Source organism: Pteropus medius, unplaced genomic scaffold, assembly GCF_902729225.1.
Source record: "Pteropus medius unplaced genomic scaffold, Ma_sr-lr_union100, whole genome shotgun sequence".
Classification (NCBI taxonomy): domain Eukaryota; kingdom Metazoa; phylum Chordata; class Mammalia; order Chiroptera; family Pteropodidae; genus Pteropus; species Pteropus medius.
In genome coordinates this window covers 162,828-185,279 of record NW_024354569.1, presented here as the reverse complement: position 1 = coordinate 185,279, position 22,452 = coordinate 162,828, and the positions used below count along the sequence as shown (strand labels likewise).

At 34.2% G+C, this 22,452-nt stretch overlaps 1 protein-coding gene and 1 pseudogene across 1 annotated transcript; both read right to left on the bottom strand.

Annotated features, from left to right (window-relative positions):
• Window positions 1-6,814: 6,814 nt before the first annotated feature.
• LOC120596711 (olfactory receptor 4A8-like) lies at window positions 6,815-7,736 on the bottom strand (annotated as a pseudogene).
• Window positions 7,737-18,801: 11,065 nt separating this feature from the next.
• On the bottom strand, window positions 18,802-19,713 carry LOC120596694 (olfactory receptor 4A47). The gene has a single exon (XM_039855168.1). It carries the CDS (start codon window positions 19,711-19,713, stop codon window positions 18,802-18,804), a length of 912 nt encoding a protein of 303 aa, XP_039711102.1.
• Window positions 19,714-22,452: the final 2,739 nt, after the last annotated feature.

Genomic DNA, 22,452 nt, shown 5'->3' with positions numbered 1-22,452 from the left:
GAGTCCTATACGCAGAGCAAGAAAATATAAAAATGATTACCAAGGTCAGGGGAGAGTGTTTGCAAATATGGTACCTGGGTTTTCTATTTCCTCTTGTATCCCTTGTTCCAAATCCAGGCTTCTGCAATTTTATCTTTGATCATGAAGAAGGTGAGGGCTCAGAGTTTGATGAAGATAAGTCAAGATTGCGACCACATCAATCCAGGTATGAGAGTAGAGACAGGAGCAAGGTACACCTAGTCACCACAACTGAAAACACTTGTCAAACCAAGATTTCTCTCTGCACAAAATATGACCATCTTCTTCAATTTTCATAAACATTTTAGAGTTGGATTATGGAATTATACATCGATATCACTGATGAATCACCAAATTTAAAAGCAGTCATTGAGAATAAGTATCAAGAATCAAATTTAAAAACTAATTTTTATGTTCAACTGGCCAAATTGAACACAACTTTAATAGCATATTTAGTCAATAATGCAGAGAGCTGGATAATCACAGAAATGGGCTTTGTTGTGAATATTTTTAAAGCATTCATATGACTGTCTTAATATGGTTCATGTCTGGAAGAATACTAGTTTTTCTTTTATATCTTGATGGTTGCTTTAATTCCCAAGGAGAAATCTTCTCCCGAGTAATGGAAGATATAACTGGGCACTTAATCAACAATGAATAGTAAATCACTTCACTGAGTTGTTCAAACAGTTGTCCCCAAGGTTGCTTAATCAAAAGTCAATTCACTGAGGAATCAAGCTGTGGAGAACTGAGATCCTCCAAGTGATTCTTCCAGTGCATTTCAGAGGCTTCTGCTTGCCAATTTCATTAGAAAAATTAAGTAGAACAATTGGAAATCTTACAGCAAAGAGCAAGATACATATTAACAGTAAAAATGCAAAATTGCATGAACACCCTTTAAAACTCCTGGAACTCAAACCCAAAATGGGGCATTTGAGAGCTCTACAGACTGGTTCCTCAGCCTGGATAATCTCAGTGACTTATCTTCAACTTCACTGATGCTTTCATTCCCTTGTTCAAATCTATTGTTGAGTCATTTCATGAAACTTTCAATGCTAGAATTTATTTTCATTTTTTTTCATAGTTTTCATGTTTATTGATATAAATCATTTAGTTGTTGAGACATTATTTTACAATGTTATCTTTTAGCTTTTTAGACATGGTTTTCTTAGTTGTTGAAATATTTTAAAATAACTAAAGTCTTTGATCTCTGATCTTACAATTTTCCCCATTGCTCAGAAGCATCTGATGAGAGAAAATGGTGGAATGGGATGCAGAAAGCTCTATGACAGTGCCATGTGAGACAAGAGAAACACAAAACAGTAACGGTTTGTCATCCCATAGGATGTGGTACATACGTAAGCGAAGAGCTATCCCTAAATCAAGACTATCTCTCCTGTAGGCAGAATGAACAAATCAGTGAATCAGATATAGAGGTCAGAATGACCCTCATCACTCATCACTCTTACACCTGTTACACATACTAACCCACAGAAGGTATTCTTGATTCAAGTACTTGAAAGTTTGAACTTGGTATGTTAGGACACCCTTGTGCCCACAGAGGAATGCTTCTACCAATGAACACAGTCATTGTTCCATTCAATTTTAAATGGAAACTGTCCATAGTGATGTTCGGCTCCCCATGCTGATGAAACAGGCAGAAAGATCCCTGGATGAGTTGAGTACTTGATCCTAATTAACACAGGGAAATTCGGTTGCTGCACACAAATTAATGCATGGAAGATGATTTCTGAACCCTCCTTCTACTGCCATGCTGAGTAGAGAGTAATGAGAAACTGAGGCAAACTAATAAAACAGAACCATTATGGGTTTGATTCCTATGATAGTGATCATTTGGTTCACCCAACTGGGTAAGATACTCTCTCCAGCAAAAAAGAAAAAAGAAAACCTGGAAGAAATTGAAAGGAATACAAAACTGGTGGTTCAAAAGTCATGATTAACAACTTTGGTCACATGACAAATTTTTGATCCTTAGATGTAAGTGGATGTTTTATTTTATGTAATCATTTCTTTAGCCTTTTCACTTGCTTTTTCTTTTCTTTCCTGCCTACTACTTCAGATGAAGAGGATTGGTAGTTCATATATCAATTTAGATATTAAATAGGAGTATATCTTGGTTAAAATCAATTGGTGATATGTAAGCTAAAGAGACTTTGAAGGTTCCTTGTGTTGGGGACAGAATTTTACTTCCTGTCCAATGATAAGAGTGTATAGTAGCAGCAGAAAGCATTAAGCAACATGGATGTGCTACATTTGCTTCTACAGATGCAACTCTAATCTTTTCCACTTTACTCTGGGCCCTAAGTAGCTGATCCAAACAAAGTGTATCAACAAAGCAAACTGGCCCTTAAGCTGTCAGATAGGTTCAGCCAATAGGAGGAAATAACAGGGGATCAGAGAGTGAGAAGAAAAGACATCAAGGTATCAATTTGTCTGTCACTTTCCCTCATGGGCCATGCTTTAGAAATGGCTGTGTCCTTCTGATCAATCCATAGACAGACAAAGGAAGGTCAAAGGAAGGTCTGTACCTTCCTTTGTCTATTACAATTATTACCATGTTCTGAAAAAAAAAAATCTCCTTTCGCCCCTTCATAATTAGAGTAGTAAATACTTGTCTTTGTTGCAAATACTGGGTATGCCATCATGATTTTTTTGAACATTTAATCTTGCATACTCTTTTTAAATAGTTTTCACTTGTTCCTTTGAAGAGTAATATCTATGCCTTGGGACAGTGACATACAGATGGGGATAATACTTTTTATTGAATACATTTTTTAATGGGGAAATATCGCAAGCACATCCACTAAAGTGAATAATATATCAAGGTTCCCTCTACTCACAGTTATTATCTCATGTTTGACTGTGTTAAATAACATAATAACACAATGAGGAGAACTATAATATAAAATATTAGAAGATTTTAGAAAGAAAAATCATTAAGACGATATCATTACTCAGCAATAAACCAAACAAATTAACTGAATCTATCATATTAAACGAGAGGTCAGGAAAGTGACTGAACTGACTAAACTGAAATTTATTACTAGCTTTCTTGAATACTAGCCATAATTATTTTGAAACTATAAGTGGAATAATATCTTTCATTAATGTAACCCAAATTACAAAACATAGGGAAATAAACTAAAAAAATCTGAAAAATCTATATGATGAAAACATACATATGATATATTACTGCATTGTACACTTGAAACATGTATTGTTTTATTAAGTAATGTCAGCCCAATAAATTTAAATAAATAAATTAGAAAAATAAAACATTGAAGATACTTAAAGACCTAAATAAATACAGAGATATTTCGAGTTCACGGATAGAATTATTGAATGTGATCAAGATATAAATTTAGTTTCAAATGAATATGACACTTAACATAATGTAAGTAAAACTCTTAATACATTTCTAAGACCTCTAAAATTATTTTAACAATTACACAGAAAATATTTCTTTGAAACAGAAAATGTCTTCAATAAGAGTATTGAGTGGTAAGCCTCTTATCAGAGATCAGGACTCATTTAAAAGGCCTAAAGTAATGGGATATAGGCTTATAAATAATTAACCAATCAAAGGAAAATAGACTAGAAATAGATATGCAAAGATTGGGAATTTAAATATAGTAAATGTGGCATATCAGATTAGGGGAGTAGGCTCAATTTTTCAAAAATGTGTTGAAAAGCTTGGTTTTAAGGCAACAGAAGGCCACTTGAAAAGGAGGCTTAAATTCTTTACACATATGCACACATACACAAACACACATTTCCTCTTTCTCTAAAACTTAGCACCACATGCATTTACATGTGTACTCAAGCTTTAAATATAAAGAATAAGTGAACCAGAAGAAAACATTTATGAATTTTTATGTAATCTTGAGTAAAATGCAGAAACTCTGATTAATGTAATTGACATTGAAATAGAGTATGACGATTCCTACAAAAACACTATGTAGAAGAAATTTTAACTTTTGTATTATGACGTATAAAATCTTTTTTATGTCAATAAAATATTTTCAAGATGCCAATTAAATTAAATAAAGCATATTGAAAGGCAATTCATAAAAGAAATACCAATGACTAAATACCTCACTATTAACAAAATTAATGCTAACTATTGATTTAAAGTGAGATATAATTTTATCTTAGAAAAAATAGTCATAAAATCTATTTTCAATAAGTCTGTGGGAAACAGTAGCAAAAATATATATAAAAAGAAATTTATTAAAAGATGAAAAGAATAAATTTTTTATAAAATTTTCGTAGTTTTATAAGCATGAAGGACTTAATTCAGTAGAGCTGTATGTTATTCAGGGGTTGGAAGATTCAATGGTCAATAGCATAAATGCAATTCCATTATAACAATCCCAAACGTACAATTAATATGTATATGGAGAAAAAAGACTCAAGATAACCCAAATATTTTTTTTAAAAAGACTGATGTTGAGCAATTTGTCCTACCAGATATGAAATCTTATTATGAAATTATATAAATGAATACAAGTTTAGAAAATTGATTATTTGATCATAAAAGATAAATCAGAAATACACTCCGACATAATGAAATGAAACTCACTTTATGAAGAGATGGACGATTTGATAAACGATACTTAGAGGTTGGTCATCTACCTTAGATCAAAAATTAAGCAGAACATTTACTTCACGGTGTACACAGAAATCAATGTTCAGTGGACTAAATTTGAAAATTAAAAACAATATTTGAAATCTTTAGAAGACAATATAGAATGTTATTTTCCTGGCTATATGTTAGAAAATAATTTGTTAAGTAAACATAGATGTGCTAATCATACTCATAAAGACTGAGAAATCTGACTACATTTAGAAGTTTCTATTCATCAAATAAAATGATAGATGTGTAAAAGACAGAACTTTGAAATACATATAAACAAATAAGAAATCAGTACACAAGGATTCCTAAAGAACTCTGACAAATTAATAATAACAGAAAAACAACTCAGCTCAGTAGGAAAAAATGAAAAAGGGTATGAAGAGACATTTCATAGAGAAGGTAAAAAATAAGTGTCCAATATGTATGAAATTATGGTCAACTTCAATAGTAATTAGAATTGTAAAGTAAATACACAATGAAGACAGAGTCTTATATTCATTATTTTTGCAAAATTATCAAACATCTGACAATACCGAGTGTTGTAGAGATGTAGAGTGGTAGAGCTGTTACACACCGCTCACAGGCATGTAACTGATAAAACAACTTGAGGAGAAAATGGCAACCATCTCTAAAAATGAAATGTAAACTGCTGTACACGAAAGCTTTTCAGGATCTGCACAGCAACACTTAGCAACATCAAAAACTGAAAATAACCCAGATAACTACTGACTGAATGGATACATAAACATGTAGCAGCATAAATCTTAAACAGTTAGCATCATGGATAAAAATAAGTACTAGCATAATGTTAATGAAGTTAAGAAATATGACAACACTGAATGAAGTATTTTAAGGATATATACAGATGTAGTTAAATTAATTTTTAAACTATGCTTGACAACACATTCAGCACTGAGATTACCACTGGGAAGAGGCAGAGCAATGAGATCAGGGATGTCTGGCATACAAACGTAATTCCCGTGATACTGATCCTATTTTAGATAAGAGGCTCCAAAATTTTGAAATAAACTGCATATATTATTGGAATGCCTGAAAAATGCATAATAAAATTTGAAAATAAGACAAGTTCAAAATCTTTTTTAATTAGAAAAGAAAACTCTGACATGCATAGTTGATATTGTGTATTACAATGGCAGCAATTCAATATTCCTCCTGGTTTGAGATTATCCAGGATGAGCTAAAGATTGAGAAAAATATGTTTTCAACATAAAATTGAAAAACAACACTTTGACTGTGCCAAAGCAAATCATTAGGAAGCAATAATTAAAAGTATTTAAGTTGTACTCAACATTTAAGGAACATGTTCCTCTGCAAAATAACATATTTTTTTATCCATCTTCAGTATCATGAAGACAAATAAGCTTTATTCTTGGAGGAAAAGTAAAGATGTGCATTAAAAATACTGAGCTAAAGCATGACAATACGTATACAACTTGCATTAGTATCTTGTTCTATTCTTTAATCAAGAACTAAAATCTGCTGTCATGATGAAACATCCCATAAGGTTTCAGCCCAACCTATGAATACATCCAACATCCAATCTAACAAAACTGCTCACTGATACTCTCTATAACCAAATACAGTATCATCTCCCATTGAAATATCCTGACCTGCAAATTCATGGACACTGACCTGAGAAACAGAAGTCATCTTGAAGACAAAATGCATGATGCAGCTGCAGAATGCTGCTCTGTGAAGAGAAACACGAACATTAAGATTTACAAACCACTCTTTTAGCTCCAGAAATTACTTCTAAATATTAACCAAATTCCTTTCTCATTAATTTGGGTAAAAGTGAATTTTCAAAGGTACGTGGTTTATCACTTTTCAAAAGAAAAGAACTCTTTCTTCTCACATCCCAATTTAATCTAAACAGAGAAAAAATAAACTATCGAGGTGAACTTTGCTCACTTTTTCTTGAAATACGACAAATACCTGTACTTTTATTTATCCTCAAAAATTTCTGTGTTAGACTGAATCTGATCTCAAAGGACAATTGCTTTCACATTTTTGATGCCTAGAACCCCTAGAGAATCCATTGCATTAAATAAATAATTAATTTTAGAATTTACAGCCTCTTCGTTGGTTCAAAATCAGTACCAAATGAGTTTAGTATGACTAAGACATTCTTGCTATAGTTATAGTTAACTTATTATGAAAGAGATTTTTCATCTCCAAATTTCTCAGCATATATATTAAAGGATTCAACATGGGAGTGATAACCATATAAACCACAGTTAAGAATTTATCAATGCGGAACTTAGAAACAGGTCTAACATACATGAAAATACAGGGAACAAAAAACAGGACAACAACCATCACGTGAGAACTGCAGGTAGACAGGGCTTTGCGCCTCCCTTCTTGACCATGACCTTTAAGGGAATTTAGGATGACTCCATAAGAGATTAGTAGAAGGACAAAGATGACCATACAGATTGCACCTCCATTGGCAATCACTGTGAGGCCTACAAAGTAGGTGTCAGTGCAGGCGAGTTGCAGAAATGGGTACATGTCACAGATGAAGTGGTCAATGACATTGGGACCACAGAAGGGGAGGCTATATTCAATGAGAAGTTCAACCAGAGAGTGTATAAAACCTCCAACCAAGGCCATCACCAATAGCAGGATGCAAACCTGTCTATTCATGATGGTTAGATAGTGCAGTGGCTTACCCATAGCCACATATCGATCATAGGCCAGCACCACCAGAATGAAGATCTCAGCACTTCCAAATAAGTGTTCCAGAAAGAGCTGTCCCATGCAAGCTGAGAAGGAAATTGTCTTTTTGGCAAACAGTAAGTCTATAATCAATTTTGGTAAAATCATAGTGGAATAAATCACATCCATGAGTGACAGATAGGAGGAAGTACATGGGGGAGCCCAGGGAAGGGCTGGCAAAAACAGTAACCACGATGAGCAGGTTGCCCACCACTGTCACCATGTAGATGAGCAAAAATATGACAAATAATACTTTTTGCCTCTCAGGATCCTGAGTGAGGCCCAGGAGGACAAATTCTGTCACATTGTTAGTCTGTCCCATTGACACTTCTATAAGGGCTGGTTCATGGATGGGAGGTCAGGAGATGGGACCTGTAATGAAATTGTGAATGTGACTATGAACACATGCATTATGCTCTGGATACAACTTCTGATTATATCTGCTACAGTGGTTTACACACAATAAACATCTAGCAAATATCTATGAATTCTTCTTCCAAAGAGCGCATTATACCTTCCCTTGACAATCAGTTTCTCTTCAGATGATTTTGCTGGTGCTACTGAAGAAGACATTTGGGGACTTTCATTAAAAACTTATCATCTTTCTGCTTCTGTGAATATGCTTACTTTCTGCAAATAAGTTTACTGCATGCAAAGTCTCCTACAAAAGCTCCCTTGCACTTTGCTTGACTTGCACACATAACTGTTTGTGCCTTTGCTGCACGAATGTAACTATTTGTACCCTAGCAGCTCTGGCTTTCTGTAACAATTTGTATCTGTTGCCAACCTGTGACAACTCCTAGACTTACCAACGTTACTTCTTGTAGTCTCCATAGCAACCCCTGTCATTCGTAAAGGTTTGAGTTCAAACTGACCAATTAGCTTGTGTAAAAATTCTGATATATAAGCAATATTTCAACTGAGCCCACTGCCCAGGTCTTCAGAGCACTAGCTCATCTGGGACCGCAGGTAATAATTTGAATTCTCCTTCTCTCTGAATTACTACTTGGTTTTTTGTTTGGACTGGGTTTTGGAGCTTTGGGGATATTTTTCCACAACACTACGAGTAAGAGGTTCATTCTCTAGGTCTTAGTGGATTGTCCACAGAGAAGAGGAATCAAAGAACCAACAGTCAGTCACATGTTTCCTAGAGCCTTCTTTAAACCATGTCAGTCCATGGCGCAGCAGTCAGCAGTGATAAACCGGGATAAGGTTCCAGTCCTTCACATACTCACTCTCTGCTGGTGGCAAAATAAATGTAAATATATTGTCAAAGAGTAAGTACCCTGAGTTGGTAGCACTTGTGGTGAGTATCTTTACAATCTGATCTATGTCCCCCCAAAATTAAAGTAACTTCTGGAATAAGTCAATACTGACAATCTGTTATTAGAGGTTCAGTTATCACTCTCAAAGGATATTCATTCTTTATGGAGATCTCATTAAATTTCAGGAGGCTATACTTTGAACTGTGTCTAATAATTACAAAATGATTTCGCACGTTGTTCCACCAATTACTCGTTCTGACTCCGTGATAACTAAGATTAGTATTGTTAACCAAATTTGCAGTAAGTTTTCCTTTAGAGAAGAAGCTCTGGAGGCCCAATCCCCTGAGACTTCCAGAGGTGACTCAGGAGGCCTCTTCAGAAACAATAACAAATATACACATAATACGACTTAGTAAAGAAAAGAAAATGAAAAAAAAAATGACTCCTCAGAGTCCCTACATCTGATGATAAGGACAAAGTTAAACAACTGAAAAGAATTTCACAACTAGAGATACAAACCCAAACTCTTTGCTTATTCACTGCTGAGGAAATTATAGGATTACTAAACCTCAAATGGAGAGGCTGAATCCATCCACACAGATCTGGCAGGGAGAGAGAGGGAGGACTGTGCAGAAAAACCTGAGCTTTCTGTGGGAGCCAGCTGTGATGAACACTCTACATGCCTCACTCGCATCACTACTCCAGTTCCTTCAGGCGTTCTATCATTGCTGATGCTACAGACTGATCAAGGCACACCCTTGAAGCACATAAAGGTATAAGATTGTCTCTAGTCAGGTCTGTCTTTCCCACATTTTACTTTCTGCAGGATCTGTCAGTGCCCTTACTCTTACTAGTCATCGGTGTTGGGTTCCACCAGGAAAAATCTTCTATTAGCCACTTAAATTATTCAGATGTAAAAATTAGGTAAATAAACTATGCTCAGTACCTGAAGTCATCAATGATTCTGTAAGTAAAAACTGAAAGATGGTGTTACTGGGCTTTCAACCTAAAACACTAAGTTAAGACTTCTCTATTTCAAAACATCATTTAACATACCTTCCTAAAGTATGATTTTTTTAAAAGTCAATTTAAAATTCCATAATAACAAAACAAAAATACACTCTATGGTAACTTAAAATTACTGTTTTATGACCTCTAAGTGAAAGTCAGCAAAGTACTTCCCCAAGCACAGGCTTCTTTAGGAATATGTACAAATATGAGTTTCTATAATAATTTTCAAAAGATTCACACATACTGGTCTTCCATATCAGAATTCAAAATCCCATATCAAGCTTTCAGAATAGAATGGGCATTTATTACTTGGCTCTAACACACTTAATATGTACACAATTTTAAGTTCTATAACTTAAGAGTTTTAAAGTAGGTGTAAATATTAACGTATTATGTAAAATATAATGGACCATGAACCACAATTGTAAATCCATTACTTTCCTTGTAACTCAGTGCATGTGTCTCTGTTATTTGGCAAAAGGGACATAAACACCTGTCAAGTTGAAATGCTAAAACCAAATACATTTGTATATTCTGGTTAACTTCTCTGTTTTGCCAGCTTAATTTTCTCAATTCAGACTTCCTCCAATGAAAATATATATTTAAGACATTAGCTATATTTAAATATATTGCATGAATTTTCAATGGGCATCCCTCTTTGATTGTTTAAGAACTCACCTTGGGTCTTTGACTTAGTCTTTAAAATCAGTGCTCCTTTCAGTGAGAGTAACTGTAGATATATCACATATATGTGCGTGACCACAGAACACACAATAATGAATAGCTGATCAATAGATCTACAGATAATTCATGTGCCACACTATCCATATATCCACGCAGACACCCTATCTTCTCAGTCTTTCAAATAAGTGTAGGAGTATCCAATGTGGATGTCTTCAGAATAAAAACACTTCAATGATACAAATATGTACTGTACAAAAATAGTACATTCTTACCTGCTGGGAAAATTTTTTAGAGATAAACAAAGCTGCTATGTTCACATGGCTACGTAAAACTGGACTAATTAGTGGAAATCACCTTGGACGAGCACATTTTGGACAACACAAAATCCACCAAAGTTTTAAACACTGAAATTAATTATTTGAATGTACCTCTTCTCAGTCCATTATGGTGAGGCAACTAAAAAGTACTTTACTTTGAGGATTTAGGATAGCATTCACGTCCTGGCCAGTAATGTCTCTTGACTTAACGAGACAAATGCTGGGATTTATCTTCCTGAAACAGCAATGACTCAGCTTTCTCACAGGTAATAGTAGAACTCGTTAGCCTTTCAGTCATTCAGTTTATCCCTAAGGATGCTGTTTCCTAATTAAAAATAAGACTCTACCTCTTTCTACTTAATTCTAGAAAACTGAGAAATTCCACAAGTTTCTATAAGCAATGCGAGATATCTATGCAAAAGAACTATAACAAGAAATCAGAAACATATACTCCAGCCTAGAAAGAAATTTGAGTATCAGAAATCTCAGGTATTTCTACCAGAAAAATCATTGTTCCATTTATATGTACAGACACCTACTCTTTACCTCATTACTGTTTTAAATAAAAGAGATGGAAGAGTCATTATAGATTAGTTCATTTGAATATTTGGAACAATTTCAAATGAATTAACGTCTTCTAGACAGTGTTCTCCCCTGGAACAATCCCTAGGGAAAAAAGATTTGGGTCTGGCCAAGAAAGTGTAGCAGACGGTCCAATGTATGAAAAGCCTCAAATTTGAAAAAAACAATAATGTGAATACTAATTTATGAGATTCAAATTAGAAAATATTTAGGTAAGACAAATAATATTTAAGCCAAATGAAGGGACACCCAGACTCAGGATCCTGATTCAATCATATTCCTACAAAAGCAGGTCCTTCTCCAGCTGCTCCTCTCTGCACTAAAGGCCCTTAGGCTCAGAGGCTTGGTGCTGAGGAAGTTATTGAAGTTGATGTTTCAATTCTGAAAAGGTCAGTAATCACAGTTGTAGAGTTTGAAGGCCTGAATCTAAATCAGCTGAAACAATAATGATTTTCAGTCGATTAAGGCAGTTCCTTATTTTCAGACCAGTATCACGTGAATAACCATTTCTAAAGGTAAAGCATTGTTTCCCAAGAGCCTGCCCCTAAGTCAAGTCTCTCTGTTGGCTTCCACTGTTATTTCTTTAATATACCTTACTACAGGCTCCATTGATCATCTTCACCTCCATATATATTTAATATAATATTGCATTTTCTGAGACATAAGGGACTAAAGAGGCATTAAATACATGTCTGAACCAGCTGAATATTTTAATTATGTGCTGAGTGCCATCAAATGTTGGTGGGTTTCAGCTTACCTCAGAAATGGATGAAATGTAGCAACCCTGAATATAACATGAATTACTTCTAAGATTTCAAGAGTACGTCTGAGCACTGTGCTTCTTTTAATGGCAAGCAGCAAGAGAGAGGTTATCCTTAATTTAGCAGAACTATCTGATATCATCAAGATTACTGTGGATTCAACTGTGGTTTAGAACTGGAAAGCTAATATATGCATAGGTTTAATCCTCTCTGTTCTTTTCAGATGAATTCAAAGACCTACTAATGCTTTCTGCTTATCCAAATAAAGTAAGAGAATTTGCTAGATCAGCAGATGTTTACAACATTCAGAGCTGAATTTATATGTTCCAATAAGAATGATACACAGAAAATATTAACTAATATAGATGTTGCCTCAAAATATGCAATAATCTCCAGTAATTCTCTACAAACCACATCTATTGCCATAATGTCTTCAAATGAAGTTTAGATGTGAACGCACTCAAAATAATTTACTACATTGATAACATCATACTAGTTTCTCCCATAGAGAAATAAACTTGGGAGGATATGGGACCTCTGGTAAATCTCAGTCCAGTATGATGGATCCATCCAGCCAAAATACAAATTAGACCAATTAGAAAAAGTTGTGAGAATAAAATGGTCCATGACCATTAGAACCATGCCACAAATCCTACCAAATTCATTACTATCCCTTTCACATCCCAGTAACAAAAAAGAAATGACAGTGATTCTAGAGAATTTATAATACAGTTAGTCATGCGATGCCATTGGAAGCCCATAACCCTGGTGCTCAGATGTTCTCAGAAGTATCTACTACATGAACGCTGGCAGCCTGGAGACTTTGGCAGAACCCTAATCCCACCACTCTGTCATGAATACCGGAACTTGGGATTCAATAATTCCCTTATACAGTGACCCAATGCAGCTCATTTGAAAGACAATTACCAGAAGTGACTGGATGTTCATAGAGAAACAATTAAATGGCAGCACAAGTGCACTTTGTGTCATAGATGATATCAGAGGGTCATTCCAAAAAAGATGGAGTAGCATAACTAACCTCCCTAATGAAATAAAAATAGTTTCTATAGAAAACTTTTATGGGAGAACATAATAAAGATAATATTTTAAAAATCAATAAAAGCGACATAAAATTGAGAAAATCAAAACAGCTCAGAATTAGTACTTTTTATTTTTTTCTTTACATTTTTAAATTTTATTATATTTTATGATGATATTGGTTAACAAAAACTGATGTTTCAGCTGTACATTTTAACAGTAAACCATATATATATTTACATTGTATATTCACCTCCCATAGTTAGATTTCTTCCTGTCACCACATATTTGACCCGTTTACCCCTACCAGCTCCTCCCGCTCCCGTCCCCCCCACCTTCTGGTTCAGAGTTGGTACTTTTTCAATAAAACTGATAACATCTAGCAAGAGTGATACATTGAAAAAAGAGAAAATCCAAAATACCAATCTCAGAAATAAAAGCAGATAAATATTATACAGCACTCTTAAACTTTAAAAAAATGTAAATGGTCGTGAAAATTATCCCAGTGAATTGAATAACTTAGGTAAAATGGGTAAAATATAGGAGAAACACAACCTTCTGAAATGCCTCAAAGAAATTGAAGTTAAATACTCCTATATCTCCCCAAAATGAACAACTCTTTTTTAAAAACCAGATTGTCATAAATCACCTGAAGGAACCAACAGACAAAAATAAACTAAAGGAATTTATTACCACCAAGCTAGAATTATAGGAAATGTTGGAGGGACTTCTTTAAGAAGAAAAAGCATGTATCAAAAACAGGAATAAAGAATGGTAACGACTACATTCCTATTAATAATTACCTTAAATGGAAAAGAATCAAGTGCTCCAACCAAGGGATGGAGTGGCTAGAAGGATAAGAAAACAAGACCCCCACATATGAAAAGGAAAGGAATGGAAAAAGATATTACTGTGATGAACCTAGAAGGTATTTAAGTCAGACAGAGAAAGACAAACAGTATATGATTTCACTGATATGTAGAAGTTAAGGAATAAAAAGAACAAACTAATCAAAAACAGACTCACAAATATAGTGGACAATTTGGTGACGGACAGAGGGGAGGGGGGTTTGGGAGGATGGGAGAATGGGGTGAAGGGTTAAAGAGGTACAAATTAGTAGCTGACGGATGGTCACGGGCATGGGAAGCATGGCATAAGGAATGCAATTAGCATTAATACAATGGCTAGGTGGAAGGAAGGGAGGGAGCAATTGGGGGGATCATTTTACTAACTATATAGATGTATAACCAATGTACTGTATACTTGTAACTAATTTAAAAAAATAAAATAATTTCTTTAAAAGAAGAAAAAACTCAAAGGAAAAAAAAAAAAAGAATTATATGTATGCAAAGTTGAAAATCTGACCCAAGCATCTACAAAGAGCAAAAAAACTTCCAAAGAAATGTCATAGAAACAAATATCATCTCAAAATTGTAGATATAAGAACCTTTATTGAGACTTCAGAAAGGTAATGTGTTTCATAAACTCTCTTAAATAGACAAAGAAATCTTTATAAGAAACTTAAGGGTATTAATCCACTGCACACAGACTTTCAGCCTGAATCTGAGAAGGCCTGGTCTCCATGATATTTGTGTATGTGGCCCTTGAATAATGGAGTAAACTACAAAATAATCAAATTTTTTCAGAAGTCAAGAAAGCCTACAAAATTGTTGAGAATTGTACTACAGGAAACAACATAGCCTTTCCTTTTGAATAGAAGTATTTATTTTGAGTATCTTGCCCCTCCCAAAAAATTGTTCGTAAAGTATGTATAAGCAACGTGTTTCTAATTCATACAACTTTTTTATAATCCATAAAATCTAATTATTTATGTTTTTACCTGTTTTATTGAGATACAATAAAGTGTAAGTTTACAATGTTATACAGTACGATGATTTCATATGTATATATATATTGCAAAACGATTACCATGAAGTTAGTTAACACATCCACAATGACATAATTACAATTTTGTGTGGTAAGGACATTTAAGATCTACTATCTTCGCAACTTTCAAGTATATAATCCGATATTGTTACCTATTGTCACCACGCCTTACTTTAGACTCTACAGAACTTATTCATCTTATAACTGGATGATTATAGCCTTAAACCAACATCTTCTCATTTCCCCCATCTTCCAGTCTCTGGCAACCAGCATTCTACACTTTCCTTCTATGAGTTATTTTCACTTCTGCATAAAAGTGAGATTATACAATATTCATCTTTCTCTGTCTGGCATTTCATTTAGCAATAATGCACTCATCATCCAACACCTATGTTTTCACAAATAGCTGAATAATATTTTATGGCTAAATAATATTCCATCGTTCATATGTATACCACAGCCCAGCCTCTTATGCATTCATCTGTCGATAGACATTTATGCAGTTTCCATATTCTGGCTATTGTGAAAATTTCTTCAATGAACATGAAAGTACAGATGTGTCTTCTGATTTTGTATTCTTCAATATACACAAAGAAGTGGGATAGCTGGATCACATGCTAGTTCTATTTGGAATTTTTTGAGGAACCTACATACTGTCTTCCATAGTATATAAACAAATTTATATTCCCACCAACAGCGTACTAGGGTCCCCTTTTCAGTACATCCTCGCCAGCATTTGTTATCTCTTCCCTTTTTGATAGCAGCCATCCTAACAGCTGTGAGGTCATACCTCACTGTGGTTTGGATTCGCATTTCTCTGATGATTAACAATATTGAACACCTTCTCATGTACTTATTGGCTATTTGTAGGTCTGTTTGGAAAATTTGGGCCCTCTATTTTTTAATTGGGTTATTTTAGGGATTTTTGCTATTGAGTTATAGAAATTCTTCATATATTTTTGGATATTAACACCTTATGACATATATGATTGGCAAGTATTTTCTCCCATGTTGTGGGGTGCACTTTCATTTTCTTGCTTGTTTTCCTTGTTGTGGAGAAGCAGTCTGGATTTACAACTTGGGACCCTGGACTTTAAACTATTGTGATCAGATGAGATCTTGTCTGTCATGATGGCTTCTGTGTCTTTCACGGGGAGCCCAAGCTTTCATTTTACAAGTCTGATGACCTCACAGGAGAGACTTGTCTATACACCCCATATACACATGCAAAAGGAGAAGGACCATGAAGAGCTTGACCTTCTATTCATCCCTGTGCCAAGGCAACATTCATATGAGCAAAGTCAACTTGGACCCTCCTTAAAAACCCAGCAACTAGCTAAATACTCAAGAATGACCTCAGTCCATGCCAGAAAAACTGTTCAGTCAACTTTTGTCTGAAAAAGACAAGAGGAGGAGAAGAAACAGCTCCAAAATTGAAACTTCTAGATGTTTAAAACTCAATAGACATATCAAATAGCAGTTTTTCAAATTATTACTGAAATTAATAATAATGTTGGCAGATTATTTTACCCGTTACGGGGAAATAAGCCTAGATATTTTTTCATCATCAATAAAATAAATTCTAGATGGGTTAAAAAAAGTGCCTTGAAAATAGTTTTTAAAACCCAAGATGTTAAAGTTTATAAAATCTTGGAAGAAGGAAATGGAATTTTCCAAAAGCGATGAGATAGAAAGAAGAGCTAAAAGTATAGGGATATAAAATATAACATATTTATAAAAAAGAGCCATAATTCTAGCATAAATAACATAAGGTAAAAATTTGAGCAAATACATGTGAAGATAAATGTTTGTAGCCTTTTATATATACACACACACACATATATATATTTAATGGAAAAAGAGGTCATCAAAATTCATCAGTAAAAACTCGCAATCCAATAGATCAAGAATTCAATAATATGAGTAATTGTCAAAGTTTAAGGAGTGAATTCTATTTGCAAGATATTGTTGAAGGAACAGAGAGAACAAAGACAATTAATTGACTTTCCCTGACATCAAGGAACTTATAGACTAATGAACATACACATATAAACAAGAATTTTATCTTATCTCTTGAAATAACTATACAAAGTTGAAAATTAACTAAATATTTGTCTTAGTCTATCTGGGCTACGATAACAGAATATCATAGGCTAGGTGGTAGACAACAAATATTATTTTCCAAAACTTCTACAAGCTGGTATGACCAAGTTCAAGGAACTGACAGATTTAGCATCTCACCAGGGCCAGCTTCCAACTTCATAGACAGTCATTTTTTTGCTGTGCACTAACATGGCAGAAGTGAGTTCTCAGGGCCTTCTTTTATGAGAACACTAATCTGATTCATTAGGGCTTCACTTTCATGAACTAATCACATCCCAAAGGCTTCACCTTCAAATACCACCGCATTGGAAAGGATTTAATTTATGAATTAGGTGGTGGGAGGCAGACACAAACATTCCGTGTATAGCAATGTGCAAATGTGCAGTACTTAATTATATAAACTTTGATGAAATCTAATGTTTGCTATTATTTTGTGAATAGAGTTATGTTTGGGAAGACATTAAGAGGATAGAAGAAACGTCCACGTCATAATAACAGAGATAAAACATAGGATATAAGCTTTTCACACAGTGTGATATATCTCTAAAAAGCAACTATTGCTCCCCGGCCTCCGCCTCTTATGAATTCAGACTAAATTCAGGCGGAATCATGAGTTTCTTTGACCACATGCTTTCGATCATCTTCTAGGCAAATGATATTTGGTTTAAAGCCTGATTCATACAAAGAATTTTATGAATGAGGTCTCTATCAAATAAAATGATATATTCTAGCCTAACAATCTGCATTTCATTAATAAAAGAGGTAAGAATAAGATATATCATCACAACATCATCACCCAAAATAGCTCGTGCAAGTTCTACATTGCATATAAAGCTCACGTACTGTGGATTACTGTCATTTTATGTATATAACACAGGGAAGGCTATAAAACCTTATAAACCAAAATGGACATGGGATATGATCAAGGGAATTATCATATATTCATAGCTACCTAGAAAATTTAATGGATCATCTTCATAAAAACATAAAACCAGACAAAGTTGATTCACATGAGGAGATAATAAGATTCCCCAACCAGGAAAATACATAAAATTTAGTTATTTTTCTGCATATCTGAACTATTCATTCAAATTATTTTTATATATTTAACCTCCTCATGATTAATATTAGAACTCTGAAGCATCATTCTTCTTTAACCTTAGCATGATAAGCAACATGAAAAAAATATTATATTTTTAAATTATTTTGCAAATGCAAAAATAAGATATATACTTCAAATATTAATATGGGCTACCTTTGTGTGAAGAAAAGTAAACCAAGATTTTATGTCTATTTCTTTTTTAATTTTGAAATCTGTATCATTTTTAATGAGCACTATGAATTCCAAAAAAATATTTCATTATTTAAGAAAGAAACATAAGAAGATGTTCCATTATCTGAAATAAATTTACAGTATAACTATTGCAAACTCATCACATAGAACATAAATCTGTATTCTCAACAGAGACCTGTCACACATAAAACCTGAACATGTATTTTCCTAGAAGTTATGAAATGTTTAAAAATATTTTAAACAAAAAATATGTATATTGTAATAAGAAATTTAAAAAATCTAAAACTAATATTTTGAACATAAGAAGTATTCACATAATAAACTTTTTCATCATGCCCAAGTTATTAAACCTGAAGAGAACTTTACTATAGTTAAATAATCACATAAGGCTTTCCTGGAAGGGACAATATTTCATTGAAAATAGGTAATACATTTCTCTGCTGCCTCATTTTCTTTTCCTGGTCCAGAGCTTTTTCATGGCACTTTTCATGTCACCATTTCTCAGAGTATAGATTAAGGGGTTCAACATAGGGGTGATAATGGTGTAAAATACAGTCATAAACTTATCAACAGGCAAGGTATAAGCGGGTCTCACATACATAAAAATACAAGGGACAAAGAAAAGGACCACCACGGTGATGTGAGAGCCACAGGTAGATAAGGCTTTGCGTCTCCCTTCCTGACTGAGGTTCTTCAGGGAGTGCAGAATGACCCCATAGGAGATGATTAACAGCACAAAGATGACCACGCAGATGGCCCCGTCATTGGCAACCACGCTGAGGCCAATTATGTAGGTGTCAGTGCAGGCAAGTTTCAATAAGGGGTACATGTCACAGATGAAGTGATCAATGACATTGGGGCCACAGAACGGAAGGTTGTAAACAAAGAGAAGATGAACTACAGCATGCAAAAAACCTCCAACCCAAGCCAACAGCAGCAGCACAATGCACACTCGTTGGTTCATGATTGTCAAATAATGCAAGGGTTTGCAGATGGCCACATAGCGGTCATAGGCCATGACTACCAGGAGTAATATCTCTGCACCACCAAATAGGTGCCCAATAAAAAGCTGGCTCATGCAGGCTTGGAAAGAAATGGTTTTCTTTGCATAGAGAAGAAATATATTTGAGGTGACACTAGTAGAATAAACTGCATCCATAAATGATAAGTAACCAAGAAAGAAGTACATAGGGGCATCAAGAGTTGGGCTGATCACAACCGTCACGACGATGAGAAGGTTGCCCACCATTGTCACAGTGTAAATCAATAAGAACAGGACAAATAATATATTCTGACCATGAAGGCTCTGCGTGAGCCCCAAGAGGACAAACTCAGTCACATTGTTCCTTTGTTCCATAGGTCTTTCGGTATCTCTAATTTCAGAGTTCAGGATAAATTACCTGTAAATATGATCATTGCTAGTGATTTCCTGAAATCTTTAATTAATTTTTAATTGTTCAACAAATAGGCATTATGATTTGTTAGGCTGCATAACTTTCAGGAATTATAAGAAGACAAAGCTGATTAAAACATGGTCCCTAACTTCAAATCTCTTACAGACTAGTGGGGAGACTTGTCATTAGAGACATAAGTGGGAAAAGGACACATTGTGAAATAAATGTGTTGCCACAAGTAGCCGTCCGTCTGGAAGCTAATTAAATTGTACATATAACTACCACCTTATACAAAGATAAAAATTGATTAAAGTTTTATTGAAAAAGTAAAGCAAGGTTTACTTTATCTTTACATTCTAGTTAATAAAGGAAATGACTATCTGCATTATAAGGGTGGGAGAATCTCCTTAAAGAATCACTGAAATCCCAAATACACAATATCAAAGGTTTTTAAGGATTTAGGAATAGATACCATAAAGTCAATTGACAAAAGTAGTTTTGGAAAAAGATGTACATTTTAGAGGACATACACACAGTTGATATCTAAATTAGACAGAGAGACCTAATTAATTAACAACTCAAAGTCAGATAAACTAATAGCAAAGTGGGTTAATCATATAAACAAGCAATTAAAGGAAGAATACATCTAAATGGCCATTAAAATATGATAAATTAAAGAAACTCACCCGTAAATGGAAATGGAAATGACAATTTGCTTGCTACAGTGTTAACGTGGATTTTTGAAAGTCACTCGATCAAGTTTTACAGATGTTACATCATCCTCTAATTTTTAACAGATTAACAAAGTATGCTTACAGAATATATTGTGAACACATCGAGAGATTCAGAAAAATTTGTCCATTAAAATATTCCGGAATACCTACTCTTGAAGTTAGTTTCCAAGAATACTGATGTTAGAAAAGATAAATTGATTCTGGACCTTTATAATATGAAAGTATCAAAGAGTACTACAGAATTGAATTAATTCCTACATATTTTAGAAATCACAAAAAAATATGCTCGATTATGAGAATCGCTTTAGAGAACTTTTAAAAGTATTAGAATTTTCAAAACACCATTCAATGTACTCTTAATAAATGTAAAGCCCAGTTCTGAATTTTATGTATCCATGCACTTCCTGAGTTACCTGCACAACGACAGAGCCATTCAATCCTCGTTCTGGGCTGTGGTGCCTTCTCCTTTGCCCTTCCTGCACTGCTGCCATCCCTGTGGACACAGAGAGCACAACAGCACAAGTACCAGCACAGGACTTCAATCTGTTTCCACGTGACCAACTCTTTCCATGTCTACAGAAACTTGTTTCATCTTAGCCCTTCTAAAAACTATTACCCTTCAAATGGTCGGGATTTTCAAAATGAATATGCATGTATTATAATACCTACCTAAGAGTATGGATGCTACATAGACATTTACTTACTTTGCAAAGTTTTTTAGAAATTATTTTTCAATTCAGATGCCAAAACAAAGATTTTAGGCAGATCATGGTATACAAAAAATTCTACACTAAAAATCTGGAAATATTATTTAATTTGGATCAGCCATCTTGGGAAAATCACATCCCAACTCATATTCTTATTAGAAAGGTTATAATCATTCTAACAAAGCGCTTCTGAATTATTGTCACTGAAACTTTTATCCTAAATGACATGCTAACATTTTTGCTAATAGACCATCTTTATATTAATTGGATGAATCAGCAAGTGTTAAAGATTACTTGATTATTAATCAATTGATTATACCAGCTACTTTGTTCATATTGTTATTTCTTGGTTATCTGGGTCCGTGGGGAATACAAGACATTCATTTTCATTGAGGAAAATAAATCACCTGTTGGTCATTTTTAGATATGACCCGAGACCAGTTTTACCTGTAATGTGTGCAAATTTGTTTTAAAAGAATTATTTTAAATGTGTTTTGTTTCAGAATCAACATTTGTAGCCCATTATATGTGAAGAGCTAGATATTATTCTAGAAGACTTGTGCTCCTAGGCAAGCTGATTTGTACTCTAGCATCAGTGGAAGAATAAAAGGATATTCTTTTAAATTAATATATTTAATATAAACTGAGAGCTAACTGAGAAGAGGCAGATAGAAACCAGTAAAAACCATAAGCTGAATGGAATATGCTTTGAAATTGGTAACAGTTTGATTTGGGGGACCTGAAGGAGTTGGGAGTAGAGGAATTTCAGATTTACTGAGCTGCCCATGTGGAGGGGACCTGGAGCATAACTCAGCATCAGTACCAAGACTGGCCTCTCAGAATTTTTATACTTCCATGTCTAAAATAAGTAAGAAAATCTAGTTCTGAACTTTAGGACATATCGATAGGAGAGAGGAAATACCTAAAGGCATTCCATCTTCAGGGCTTCTCGAATTTCATTGCAGGTATACATAATTAAATATTTTCCCTCATAATTAGGAAGCTATGTCTGCATTTGTAAAATAAGTACTCACAATTCACAGGCGTTGTCTGAGCATTCAGTAGGAAGTTCTAACACCTCATCCTCTTGAGTACTTACAACACTTGTTTATAGCTGTGCTTCCTCTGTCAACTGTTGGGATAGTAAACATATCGTCTTATTAACTGTAGCTCCAGAATCTATGATTGCCCCTTGTGCATTTTAAGTGATCAATAAACATTTGACTATTAAAGATGTTCTTATTAGCTTCATTATTACTCT

Coding starts and splice junctions, on each gene's coding strand:
- LOC120596694 (XM_039855168.1), bottom strand. CDS start 19,713: ATGGAACAAAGGAACAATGTGACTGAGTTTGTCCTCTTGGGGCTCACG.